General features: G+C 42.5%; 1 protein-coding gene and 1 long non-coding RNA gene across 2 annotated transcripts; one reads left to right on the top strand and one right to left on the bottom strand.

Annotated features, from left to right (window-relative positions):
- Nucleotides 1–904: 904 nt before the first annotated feature.
- On the bottom strand, nt 905–2,792 carry LOC135528853 (uncharacterized). Its single transcript, XR_010453596.1, has 3 exons — nt 2,225–2,792; nt 1,964–2,090; nt 905–1,198 (listed from the first exon to the last, which is right to left on the bottom strand). It is a non-coding gene; the product is annotated as an uncharacterized LOC135528853 (long non-coding RNA).
- Nucleotides 2,793–10,808: 8,016 nt separating this feature from the next.
- Nucleotides 10,809–12,298, top strand: LOC135528854 (C-C motif chemokine 13-like). The gene is made up of 3 exons (XM_064957897.1): nt 10,809–11,306; nt 11,446–11,563; nt 11,808–12,298. The coding sequence occupies exons 1-3, from the start codon at nt 11,243–11,245 to the stop codon at nt 11,899–11,901; spliced, it is 276 nt and encodes a 91-aa protein (XP_064813969.1). The 5' UTR covers nt 10,809–11,242; the 3' UTR covers nt 11,902–12,298.
- The last annotated feature ends 1,925 nt before the right edge of the window (nt 12,299–14,223 follow it).

Raw genomic sequence — 14,223 nt, forward strand, 5'->3', positions numbered from 1 at the left:
TGGGTTGTTGGTTAATGTTCAGAGTTACAGACCTGTTGGGTTGTTGGTTAATGTTTAGAGTTACAGACCTGTTGGGTTGTTGGTTAATGTTCAGAGTTACAGACCTGTTAGGTTGTTGGTTAATGTTTAGAGTTACAGACCTGTTAGGTTGTTGGTTAATGTTTAGAGTTACAGACCTGTTAGGTTGTTGGTTAATGTTTAGAGTTACAGACCTGTTAGGTTGTTGGTTAATGTTTAGAGTTACAGACCTGTCAGGTTGTTGGTTAATGTTTAGAGTTACAGACCTGTTAGGTTGTTGGTTAATGTTCAGAGTTACAGACCTGTTGGGTTGTTGGTTAATGTTTAGAGTTACAGACCTGTTAGGTTGTTGGTTAATGTTCAGAGTTACAGACCTGTTGGGTTGTTGGTTAATGTTCAGAGTTACAGACCTGTTAGGTTGTTGGTTAATGTTTAGAGTTAGACCTGTTAGGTTGTTGGTTAATGTTTAGAGTTATAGACCTGTTAGGTTGTGGTTTAAAGTTCACAACTTGGATATTAGGAAGGGAAAGTGAAAGACAGCACATTTCACCAATCTGGAGTATGTGACATTTAAACATATATCTAAGAGTTTTGCTGGAGTTGAGTTGAGCAGTTTATTCTGTTTCTGTGTTGCTGACCGTTGACCTCTGTTGTCTTGGAAACAGAGTTGTCTGTAGTTCCATGAGTTCTAACACATGAACTGTTTCCTGAAAGAAGAAACAACCAACATGCTGAATCTGCTGGTCGCTAGTCTGTCCATGTAACTGGCGGCACGGCTCAAGTAGTTGTGAAGAACTCGCCTTCACATAATGTGAAGCTTTTGTAATCAAAGTATGAATACCACAATAAGAATAAAATTCACTTCGTTATTAAAATGTTGAAATTATTTCGCTTTATTGCTGAAAAAAATAATTATTTGTTGACAAAACAATTTCAAAATACACAGTAACTTCACAGTATTGTAAATAAATAAGAATTAAATAATATTACTGTATGTACAACAAAAATCTAATATATATTTTTTTGACAGTTATGGCAGTGTGTTTGTGGTGGCTGTGGTTGATGACATCATCGTTGTCCTGGCAGAGACAACGATCTGCTCTCAATCTTGGTCACATGACTCTGGACCCAGGCCTGAGATGGGTCGAGACAAAATTGATTCCCTTTCTTTGTTGTAAACCTGCAACCAATAAACAACAGACATATATTTAGGGGTAACTAAACAAAGCACACACCAAACTCACATGTGGAAGACTACTGTATGGATGTTCCAACATGACTCTGTGTGTATTGTGCATGTACCTACAGTCCTACTGGCTGAGTATGAAGACAGGTATCAGACCATTACATTCAGAATCACTATGTCATTATGAGGACTGTCAAACAATTACAACATTATATCCAGAATATTTCAAATGTTTTACCATTCATTTATATATATTAATATAGAACCTCTATGAGGTTGTAACCATGCAGCCCTAGCAACACAGAGGTTGTAACCATGCAGCCCTAGCAACACAGAGGTTGTAACCATGCAGCCCTAGCAACAGAGGTTGTAACCATGCAGCCCTAGCAACACAGAGGTTGTAACCATGCAGCCCTAGCAACACAGAGGTTGTAACCATGCAGCCCTAGCAACAGAGGTTGTAACCATGCAGCCCTAGCAACACAGAGGTTGTAACCATGCAGCCCTAGCAACAGAGGTTGTAACCATGCAGCCCTAGCAACACAGAGGTTGTAATCATGCAGCCCTAGCAACAGAGGTTGTAACCATGCAGCCCAAGCAACACAGAGGTTGTAACCATGCAGCCCTAGCAACAGAGGTTGTAACCATTTGGACCCGCCCACCAAGGATATAGAACATGTCCCGTAGAAATCTATATCTCTCTATATGTGTGTGTGTGTGTGTGTGTGTGTGTGTGTGTGCGCGCGGTGGTTAACTTACACCAGTGCTTGGCGAGGGCAGCTACTAGAGGTTCGAGAAACTGAAACCACTGCACCAAGAGGGATCCTTCTCAGGTGGAAATTCACACAGCATTCTCTGGCAGTCATTGCTGAAATCCCCATGACAGCTGGAAACAAAGAACTCACTGGTCAACACACTCACTGGTCAACACAGGCATCTCAAGTGGTGCTTCTTCCTATACACTCATATGCATACTGTACACACAGACTGTAGACACACTGTACACAAACACACACGTACGCTGTGCAGAAGTCGTAGGGAGGGAGCAGAGCAGTCCCAGGAGGAGTAGAGCAGTCAGGGTCTTCATGGTTCAGAGATGGTTGAGATGCAGAAGATTGTATTGTCTGAGATGTTTTCTGATGTTCTGGTCTCTGATGCTCTGGTCTCTGATGTTCTGGTCTCTGATGCTCTGGTCTCTGATGCTCTGGTCTCTGATGCTCTGGTCTCTGATGCTCTGGTCTCTGATGCTCTGGTCTCTGATGCTCTGGTCTGGTTCAGTGTCAGAAGTCTAGCTGATGCTCTGGTTCTATGTCTGAGGTCTGATCTGACCTGTCTTTTATACAGAGAGCTGGTCCATCAGACCCATTGCCAATTGACGGGGGAATCTCCCCTCTATTCCTTCATTCACTCTGAATATCTTTCTAAGAACCAACATGCTGCCCTTCAGGTTCCTCTTCCTCAATTCTCTGTAACTCTGTTTCCTCCAGGATGTTCAGCAGCGCTGCTATTTTCTGAAATACTCAGAATACATTTACTGGAGATTTGCATATCAAAGGAAGGATATTAAAGTGGACGATATACTATATGATACATTACATCAAGTACAAGAACAATTAAGATTAAATTAAGTTCTCTACATCATAACCAACTAGTTTGTAAGTAATTCTTGAAATCAACTATGTGTCTTTCAACATTTAAATGCAGATTTTAGGATGTGTGCATTTTGATTAAAAACCTGTAGCACACTGTTAACCTTTACATCATAGTGAAGTTAAATCATAGAATCTTAATTAATCTCAGATTTGTGTGGTGTGGTTTGTGTCTTCCCTCCGTTTGCAAGGAGAGTGGTTCGTTCCCAGGAAGGTTGGTGGTTCGTTCCCAGGAAGGTTGGGGCCCAAAGATGTAGGAAGTTAACGTACCCCGTAGCTCAATAAATTTAGCTTTAATCCAAGTAAAATTCCCTGTTTTAGATCAGTTACTTTGATTTATTTTAAGAATGTGAAATTGCAGAATTATAGTAGAGAGAATGATTTATTTCAGCTTTTATTTCTATCATCACATTCCCAGTGGGTCAGAAGTTTACATACACTCAATTAGTATTTGGTAGCATTGCCTTTAAATTGTTTAACTTGGGTTCAAACGATTCGGGTAGCCTTCCACAAGCTTCCCACAATAAGTTGGGTTAATTTTGGCCCATTCCTCCAGACATAGCTGGTGTAACTAAGTCAGGTTGGTAGGGCTCCTTGCTCGCACATGCTCTTTCAGTTCTGTAAACACATTTTCTATAGAACTGAGGTCAGCTTTGTGATGGCCACTCCAATACCTTGACTTTGTTGTCCTTAAGCCTTTGTGCCACAACTTTGGAAGTATGCTTGGGGTCATTGTACATTTGGAAGACCCATTTGCGACCAAGATTAAACTTCCTGACTGATGCCTTGAGATGTTGCTTCAGTATATCCACATAATTTCCCATCCTCATGTTGCCATCTATTTTGGAACAGCACCAGTCCCTTCTGCAGCAAAGCACCCCCACAACATGATGCTGCCACCCCCGTGCTTCATGATTGGGAAGGTGTTCTTCGACTTGCAAACATCCCCCTTTTTCCTCCAAACATAACGATGGTCATTATGGCCAAACAGTTTCATCAGACCAGAGGACATTTCTCCAAAAAGTATGATCTTTGTCCCCATGTGCAGTTGCAAAGCGTAGTCTGGCTTTTTTATGGCGTTTCTGGAGCGGTTTTGGAGCAGTGGCTTCTTCCTTGCTGAGTGGCCTTTCAGATTATGTTGATATAGGACTTGTTTTACTCTATATATAGATACCTTTGTACCTGTTTCCTCCAGCATCTTCACAAGGTCCTTTGCTGTTGTTCTGGGATTGATTTTGCACTATTCGCACCAAAGTATGTTCATCTCTAGGAGACAGAACGTGTCTCCTTCCTGAGCGGTATGACGGCTGTGTGGTCCCATGGTGTTTATACTTGCATACTAGTGTTTGTACAGATGAACGTGGTACCTTCAGGTGTTTGGAAATTGCTCCCAAGGATGAACCAGACTTGTGGAGGTCTACAATGTTTTTTCCTGAGGTCTTGGCTGATTTCTTTATATTTCACCATGATGTCAAGCAAAAGAGGTACTGAGTTTGAAGGTAGGCCTTGAAACACATCCACAGGTACACCTCCAATTGACTCAAATGATGTCAATTAGCCAATCAGAAGCTTCTAAAGCCATGACATAATATTCTGGAATTCTCTAAGCTGTTTAAAGGCACAGTCAACTGAGTGTATGTAAACTTCTGACCCACTGGAATTGTGATACAGTGAAATATAAGTGAAATAATCTGTCTGTAAACAATTGTTTGAAAGAATTATTTGTGTCATGCACAAAGTAGATGTCCTAACCGACTTGCCAAAACTATAGTTTGTTAACAAGAAATTTGTGGAGTGGTTGAAAAACGAGTTTTAATGACTCCAACCTAAGTGTATGTAAACTTCTGACTTCAACTGTAAATGCTTCTTGAGTTTTGTTGAACTGTGATAGCCCATCAGAACCCAGAATATAAGCTTATTTGACTCAAATGCTTGTACACAAAGTAAATTGAACCTTTATTTAACTAGGCAGGTCAGTAAAAGGGATATTCGTATCTACAATGACGGACAACACCGGCCGAACCCGGACGACGCCGGGCCAAAGTTAACAAACACTACGGGTAGTTTTGGACCGGACAAGACTACCTTATTCTCTGTATCTCTCCCCACACTCACACCAACTTCACTAGACTACTGTATTCTCTGTACTCTCCCCACACTCACACCAACTTCACTAGACTACTGTAGACTCTATCTCTCCCCACACTCACACCAACTTCACTAGACTACAGTACTCTCTCTACACTCACACCAACTTCACTAGACTACTGTAGATTCTGTATCTCTCCCCACACTCACACCAACTTCACTAGACTACTGTATACTCTGTAACTCTCTCCACACTCACACCAACTTCACTAGACTACTGTATACTCTGTAACTCTCTCCACACTCACACCAACTTCACTAGACTACTGTAGATTCTGTATCTCTCCCTACACTCACACCAACTTCACTAGACTACTGTATTCTCTGTAACTCTCTCCACACTCACACCAACTTCACTAGACTACTGTATACTCTGTAACTCTCTCCACACTCACACCAACTTCACTAGACTACTGTATTCTCTGTACTCTCCCCACACTCACACCAACTTCACTAGACTACTGTATCTCTCCCTACACTCACACCAACTTCACTACACTACTATAGACTCTGTATCTCTCCCCACACTCACACCAACTTCACTAGACGACTGTAGACTGTATCTCTCCCCACACTCACACCAACTTCACTAGACTACAGTACTCTCCCCACACTCACACCAACTTCACACTCAGCAGAAACAGAATTGAACTGTATAATTGACTTTCAAGAAATTCTAGATCTTTTTTTCCCATAATTCCATTATGTTCTGTATTCAAAATGACAGAAGACTTCCTGTAGGCCTGATATACAATCATACTGACTGACCCATCTGTTATACAATCATACTGACTGACCCATCTGTTATACAATCATACAGACTGACCCATCTGTCTCTACAATCATACTGACTGACCCATCTGTCTCTACAATCATACTGACTGACCCATCTGTCTCTACAATCATACTGACTGACCCATCTGTCTCTACAATCATACTGACTGACCCATCTGTTATACAATCATACTGACTGACCCATCTGTTATACAATCATACTGACTGACCCATCTGTTATACAATCATACTGACTGACCCATCTGTCTCTACAATCATACTGACTGAGCCATCTGTTATACAATCATACTGACTGAGCCATCTGTTATACAATCATACTGACTGACCCATCTGTTATACAATCATACTGACTGACCCATCTGTTATACAATCATACTGACTGACCCATATGTCTCTACAATCATACTGACTGACCCATCTGTTATACAATCATACTGACTGACCCATCTGTTATACAATCATACTGACTGACCCATATGTCTCTACAATCATACTGACTGACCCATCTGTTATACAATCATACTGACTGACCCATCTGTTATTCAATCATACTGACTGACCCATCTGTCTCTACAATCATACTGACTGACCCATCTGTCTCTACAATCATACTGACTGACCCATCTGTTATACAATCATACTGACTGACCCATCTGTCTCTACAATCATACTGACTGACCCATCTGTCTCTACAATCATACTGACTGACCCATCTGTTATACAATCATACTGACTGACCCATCTGTCTCTACAATCATACTGACTGACCCATCTGTCTCTACAATCATACTGACTGACCCATCTGTCTCTACAATCATACTGACTGACCCATCTGTTATACAATCATACTGACTGACCCATCTGTTATACAATCATACTGACTGACCCATCTGGCTCTACAATCATACTGACTGATGGCTCTCTTTCTATATCATTAAGTTATAAGGGATCAAGGTAAGACCCAGATGCAGACCGTGTCGCAGTAACAACGTCTATAGCAGCAAAAGGGGCAAAGGTACAGGACGGCAGGCAGGCTCAGGGGCAGGCAGAGTGGTCTGACAGGAGGGTACAGCGTCAGGACAGGCAGGGGTTAAAAACCAGGAGGAAGAGAGACTGGGGAAGAGCTGAGCTGACACAAAACCGCTGGTTGGCTTGACAAACAAGACCAACTGGCAACAGACAAACAGAGAACACAGGTATAAATACCCAGGGGATAATGGGGAAGATGGGTGACACCTGGAGGGGGATGGAGACAATCACAAGGACAGGTGAAACAGATCAGGGTGTGACATAAATAAGTTTCAATTGAAGATGCATATTTAGCTGACACGCACTGAACCAAGTATCCTGTTTCAGTTCAGACCAGAAAGATTCAAGTAAAGAGAGACGTCTCTTTTTAATTAACTCTCACTTCCCCGTTCTGTCACCAGAACTTTGTATGATGCAAATGACTGCAACTTTTCTAAGAACAAACATTGCAGCGCTCTTCTCTCATTGTCATTCTCAAAATGTTTGTAATAACTTGAAGCCAGAGTTCACAGTACTGAACAGAGTTACTGGTGGAAACAGGGAGGGACTGACAGTAACTGAACTGGCACGCAAATAACAAACATTTTCATTAAAAAACAGAATCATTTTTAAATGTCTGCTCAGAGAAGTGAATGAATGAATAAATAAATTAATGAATTTATGAATAAATTAATTGAAACAAACTACAGTTACCACCCAGCAAACATGACCCCATTTGCCCCATGTGGGCACGGGCTCGTCTACACCAAGCTCACATCAACCCCACACCAGCCCAACGGGTTAGTCCACACCAACCCAACGGGCTAATCCACACCAAGCCCACTTCAACGCAACGGGCTAGTCCACACCAACCCAACGGGCTAATCCACACCAAGCCCACTTCAACGCAACGGGCTAGTCCACACCAACCCAACGGGCTAATCCACACCAAGCCCACTTCAACGCAACGGGCTAGTCCACATCAACCCAACGGGCTAATCCACACCAAGCCCACTTCAACGCAACGGGCTAGTCCACACCAACCCAACGGGCTAATCCACACCAAGCCCACACCAACCCAACGGGCTAATCCACACCAAGCCCACACCAAACCAACGGGCTAATCCACACCAAACCCACACCAACCCAATGGGCTAGTCCACACCAACCCAACGGGCTAATCCACACCAAGCCCACACCAACCCAACGGGCTAATCCACACCAAGCCCACACCAACCCAACGGGCTAATCCACACCAAACCCACACCAACCCAATGGGCTAGTCCACACCAACCCAACGGGCTAATCCACACCAAGCCCACACCAACCCAACGGGCTAATCCACACCAAACCCACACCAACCCAACGGGCTAATCCACACCAAGCCCACACCAACCCAACGGGCTAATCCACACCAAGCCCACACCAACCCAACGGGCTAGTCCACACCAAGCCCACACCAACCCAATGGGCTAGTCCACACCAACCCAACGGGCTAATCCACACCAAGCCCACATAAAGCCCACATCAGCCCAATGGGTTAGTCCACACCAACCCAACAGGCTAATCCACACCAAGCCCACATAAAGCCCACACCAACCCAACAGGCTAATCCACACCAAGCCCACATAAAGCCCACACCAACCCAACAGGCTAATCCACACCAAGCCCACTTCAACCCAACAGGCTAATCCACACCAAGCCCACATCAGCCCAACGGGCTAATCCACACCAAGCCCACATAAAGCCCACACCAACCCAACAGGCTAATCCACACCAAGCCCACATAAATCGCACTTCAGCCCAACGGGCTAATCCACACCAACCCAACAGGCTAATCCACACCAAGCCCCACACCAACCCAACAGGCTAATCCACGCCAAGCCCACATAAAGCCCACACCAACCCAACAGGCTAATCCACACCAAGCCCACACCAACCCAACAGGCTAATCCACACCAAGCCCACACCAACCCAACAGGCTAGTCCACACCAAGCCCACATAAAGCCCACATCAGCCCAACGGGTTAGTCCACACCAACCCAACAGGCTAATCCACACCAAGCCCACATAAAGCCCACACCAACCCAACAGGCTAATCCACACCAAACCCACACCAACCCAACAGGCTAATCCACACCAAGCCCACATAAAGTCCACACCAACCCAACAGGCTAGTCCACACCAAGCCCACATAAAGCCCACATCAGCCCAACGGGTTAGTCAACACCAACCCAACAGGCTAATCCACACCAAGCCCACATAAAGCCCACACCAACCCAACAGGCTAATCCACACCAAGCCCACACCAACCCAACAGGCTAATCCACACCAAGCCCACATAAAGCCCACACCAACCCAACAGGCTAATCCACACCAAGCCCACATAAAGCCCACACCAACCCAACGGGCTAATCCACACCAAGCCCACACCAACCCAACAGGCTAATCCACACCAAGCCCACATAAAGCCCACACCAACCCAACAGGCGAATCCACACCAAGCCCACATAAAGCCCACACCAACCCAACAGGCTAATCCACACCAAGCCCACATAAAGCGCACTTCAGCCCAACGGGCTAATCCACACCAACCCAACAGGCTAATCCACACCAAGCCCCACACCAACCCAACAGGCTAATCCACACCAAGCCCACACCAACCCAACAGGCTAATCCACACCAAGCCCACATCAGCCCAACGGGCTAATCCACACCAAGCCCACATAAAGCCCACACCAACCCAACAGGCTAATCCACACCAAGCCCACATAAAGCCCACTTCAGCCCAACGGGCTAATCCACACCAACCCAACAGGCTAATCCACACCAAGCCCCACACCAACCCAACAGGCTAATCCACACCAACCCAACAGGCTAATCCACACCAACCCAACAGGCTAATCCACACCAACCCAACAGGCTAATCCACACCAACCCAACAGGCTAATCCACACCAACCCAACAGGCTAATCCACACCAACCCAACAGGCTAATCCACACCAACCCAACAGGCTAGTCCACACCAACCCAACAGGCTAGTCCACACCAACCCAACAGGCTAATCCACACCAACCCAACAGGCTAATCCACACCAAAACAACAGGCTAATCCACACCAACCCAACAGGCTAATCCACACCAACCCAACAGGCTAGTCCACACCAACCCAACAGGCTAATCCACACCAACCCAACAGGCTAGTCCACACCAACCCAACAGGCTAATCCACACCAACCCAACAGGCTAATCCACACCAACCCAACAGGCTAATCCACACCAACCCAACAGGCTAATCCACACCAACCCAACGAGTTAGTCCACACCCAGTGCCAGCTTCTTCATAGTGTTGAGGCGGGGGGCTCATTAGAATATTTTGGGGCATGGTTTGCACCCAGTTCTTCTCCTCACCTGCCCTGGGGCCACCTGCCTTGGGGCCACCTGCCTTGGGGCCACCTGCCTTGGGGCCACCTGCCTTGGGGCCACCTGCCTTGGGGACCATCGTGGAGCCGATGAGCAAATTGCTTGTTTGCCGAATGTGGGCAGCCTACAGGGACCAATATTGCAGCCTTCATTATTTATAATTCTTCTAAATAAAAAAGACTTTTTATATATCTGAATGAATTGTAAATAATAGCCACAGTCTGTGTATGGATTTAATAAGCAGTAATATGTCTGAAGGAGTTTTGCTGCAACAGTGAGGTATTAAAGATGAGGAGAAGAAATCTGAGGATCTCAGAAAGACTACCGAGAGAGTACAGCAATACAGGTATTCTTCTCATCAATATGGACACATCCTAATATCTGCATTTAAAAGTTGAAAGATACAGAGTTGAATTTAAGTGTAACTTATAAACGAGTTGGCTATGATGTAGAGAATTTAATTTAATCTGAACAGTTGTTGTATTTGATGAAATATTGTATCATATAGTATATCGTCCACTTTAATACCCTTCCTTTGATATGCAATTCTCCAGTAAATATATTCTGAGTATTTCAGAAAATAGCAGCGCTGCTGAACATCCTGGAGGAAACAGAGTTACAGAGAATTGAGGAAGAGGAACCTGAAGGGCAGCATGTTGGTTCTTAGAAAGATATTCAGAGTGAATGAAGGAATAGAGGGGAGATTCCCCCGTCAATTGGCAATGGGTCTGATGGACCAGCTCTCTGTATAAAAGACAGGTCAGATCAGACCTCAGACATAGAACCAGAGCATCAGCTAGACTTCTGACACTGAACCAGACTAGAGCATCAGAGACCAGAGCATCAGAGACCAGAGCATCAGAGACCAGAACATCAGAGACCAGAGCATCAGAGACCAGAGCATCAGAGACCAGAACATCAGAGACCAGAACATCAGAGACCACAACATCAGAGACCAGAACATCAGAGAACATCTCAGACAATACAATCTTCAGCATCTCAACCATCTCTGAACCATGAAGACCCTGACTGCTCTACTCCTCCTGGGACTGCTCTGCTCCCCGCATACGACTTCTGCAGGTGTGTGTGTGTGTGTGTGTGTGTGTGTGTGTGTGTGTGTGTGTGTGTGTGTGTGTGTGTGTGTGGAGAAGCAATGCTGTATAATAAACTGTTGGAGACACACCTGGTGATCTTTATGTTAACTGTGGTTCGTTTGCAGGTGTCATCGCGTTGGAAACATCAACTGACTGCTGTGTGAAATTCAGCGCGAGGATCCCTCTTCAACAAGTAGTTTCTCTCAGAACAACCTCCAGTAGCTGCCCTCGCAAAGCACTGATGTAAGTAAGCATAGTCTACTGTAAACTGTAAACATCTGGGCTAGCCTGGTCCCAGATCTGTTTCTGACTTCACGTCAACTCCTTGTCATGCCAAACAGGACCAGGAGTGACAAGGAGTTGGTATGATGGCACAAACACACCTGGAACCAGGCTACATCCAGGCTACACTGTACAAGACAAGATGGAGCCGTTCATATGACAGACTGGATGTTCTGAGAGACAATGTGTTGTGTATCTGTTGCAGTTTCACCACAAAGAAAGGGAAGACATTTTGTGTTGACCCTTCTGAAGCCTGGGTCCAGAGTCATGTGACCAAGATTGAGAGCAGAACCCAATGATGTCATCAACCACCATCACCCCCTAACACCCCAACCCCTTGTTGGTGCACAAATAAGGGAATAGGTTGCCATTAGTGACGCAAACCTTGTCATGCATGTCTATATCCTATCTGAGATTATAGAGGAGGTTCAATGTAATGTACTAGGTTAATACCCTATCTGAGATTGGTATGGATTAGGTTCAATGTAATGTACTAGGTTAATATCCTATCTGAGATTGGTATGGATTAGGTTAAATGTAATGTACTAGGTTAATATCCTATCTGAGATTGGTATGGATTAGGTTCAGTGTAATGTACTAGGTTTAGGATATACTAATTGTTTATTTTTCTAAAACTGTAAACATATTTGACATGTAACCTATTTAATATTTTATAAAGCCTTTGAAGATTTCAAACATCCTGAAAGATTGGTTCATATTATTCAATTAATGTATTAATGTGTTGTAACTCGGTCTATTCTACTGATATATATATATATATATTAATGGGTTGTAACTAGGTCTATTCTGCTATACTGATATAGATATTGATGGGTTTTAACTCGATCTATTCTACTGATATATATATATATATATATATATTAATGGGTTGTATCTAGGTCTATTCTACTATACTGATATAGATATTGATGCGTTTTAACTCGGTCTATTCTACTGATATATATATATTAATGGGTTGTATCTAGATCTAATCTACTATACTGATATAGATATTAATGGGTTGTAACTAGGTCTATTCTACTGATATACTGATATAGATATTAATGGGTTGTAACTAGGTCTATTCTACTGATGTAGATATTAATGGGTTGTAACTAGGTCTATTCTACTGATATACTGTATATATTAATGGGTTATAACTAGGTCTATTCTACTGATGTAGATATTAATGGGTTGTAACTAGGTCTATTCTACTGATATACTGTATATATTAATGGGTTGTAACTAGGTCTATTCTACTGATATACTGTATATATTAATGGGTTGTAACTAGGTCTATTCTACTGATATACTGTATATATTAATGGGTTGTAACTAGGTCTATTCTACTGATATACTGTATATATTAATGGGTTATAACTAGGTCTATTCTACTGATATACTGTATATATTAATGGGTTATAACTAGGTCTATTCTACTGATATACTGTATATATTAATGGGTTGTAACTAGATCTATTCTACTGATATACTGTATATATTAATGGGTTGTAACTAGGTCTATTCTACTGATATACTGTATATATTAATGGGTTGTAACTAGATCTATTCTACTGATGTAGATATTAATGGGTTGTAACTAGGTCTATTCTACTGATATACTGTATATATTAATGGGTTGTAACTAGGTCTATTCTACTGATATACTGTATATATTAATGGGTTGTAACTAGATCTATTCTACTGTACTGATATATATATTGATGGGTTGTAACTAGGTCTATTCTACTGATATAGATATCGATGGGTTGTAACTAGGTCTATTCTACTGATGTAGATATCGATGGGTTGTAACTAGGTCTATTCTACTGATGTAGATATTAATGGGTTATAACTAGGTCTATTCTACTGATATACTGTATATATTAATGGGTTGTAACTAGATCTATTCTACTGATATACTGTATATATTAATGGGTTGTAACTAGGTCTATTCTACTGATATACTGTATATAGATATTAATGGGTTGTAACTAGGTCTATTCTACTGATATATATATTGATGGGTTGTAACTAGGTCTATTCTACTGATATAGATATTAATGGGTTGTAACTAGATCTATTCTACTGATATAGATATTGATGGGTTTTAACTCGGTCTATTCTACTGATATATATATATATATTAATGGGTTGTATCTAGGTCTAATCTACTATACTGATATAGATATTAATGGGTTGTAACTAGGTCTATTCTACTGATATAGATATTAATGGGTTATAACTAGGTCTATTCTACTGATGTAGATATTAATGGGTTGTAACTAGGTCTATTCTACTGATGTAGATATTAATGGGTTGTAACTAGGTCTATTCTACTGATGTAGATATTAATGGGTTATAACTAGGTCTATTCTACTGATGTAGATATTAATGGGTTGTAACTAGGTCTATTCTACTGATGTAGATATTAATGGGTTGTATCTAGGTCTATTCTACTATACTGATGTATATATTAATGGGTTGTAACTAGGTCTATTCTACTGATATAGATATTAATGGGTTGTAACTAGGTCTATTCTACTGTACTGATATATATATTACTGGGTTGTAACTAGGTCTATTCTACTGATATAGATATAAATGGGTTGTAACTAGGT

This window comes from Oncorhynchus masou, unplaced genomic scaffold (genome assembly GCF_036934945.1).
Source record: "Oncorhynchus masou masou isolate Uvic2021 unplaced genomic scaffold, UVic_Omas_1.1 unplaced_scaffold_1051, whole genome shotgun sequence".
NCBI lineage: Eukaryota > Metazoa > Chordata > Actinopteri > Salmoniformes > Salmonidae > Oncorhynchus > Oncorhynchus masou.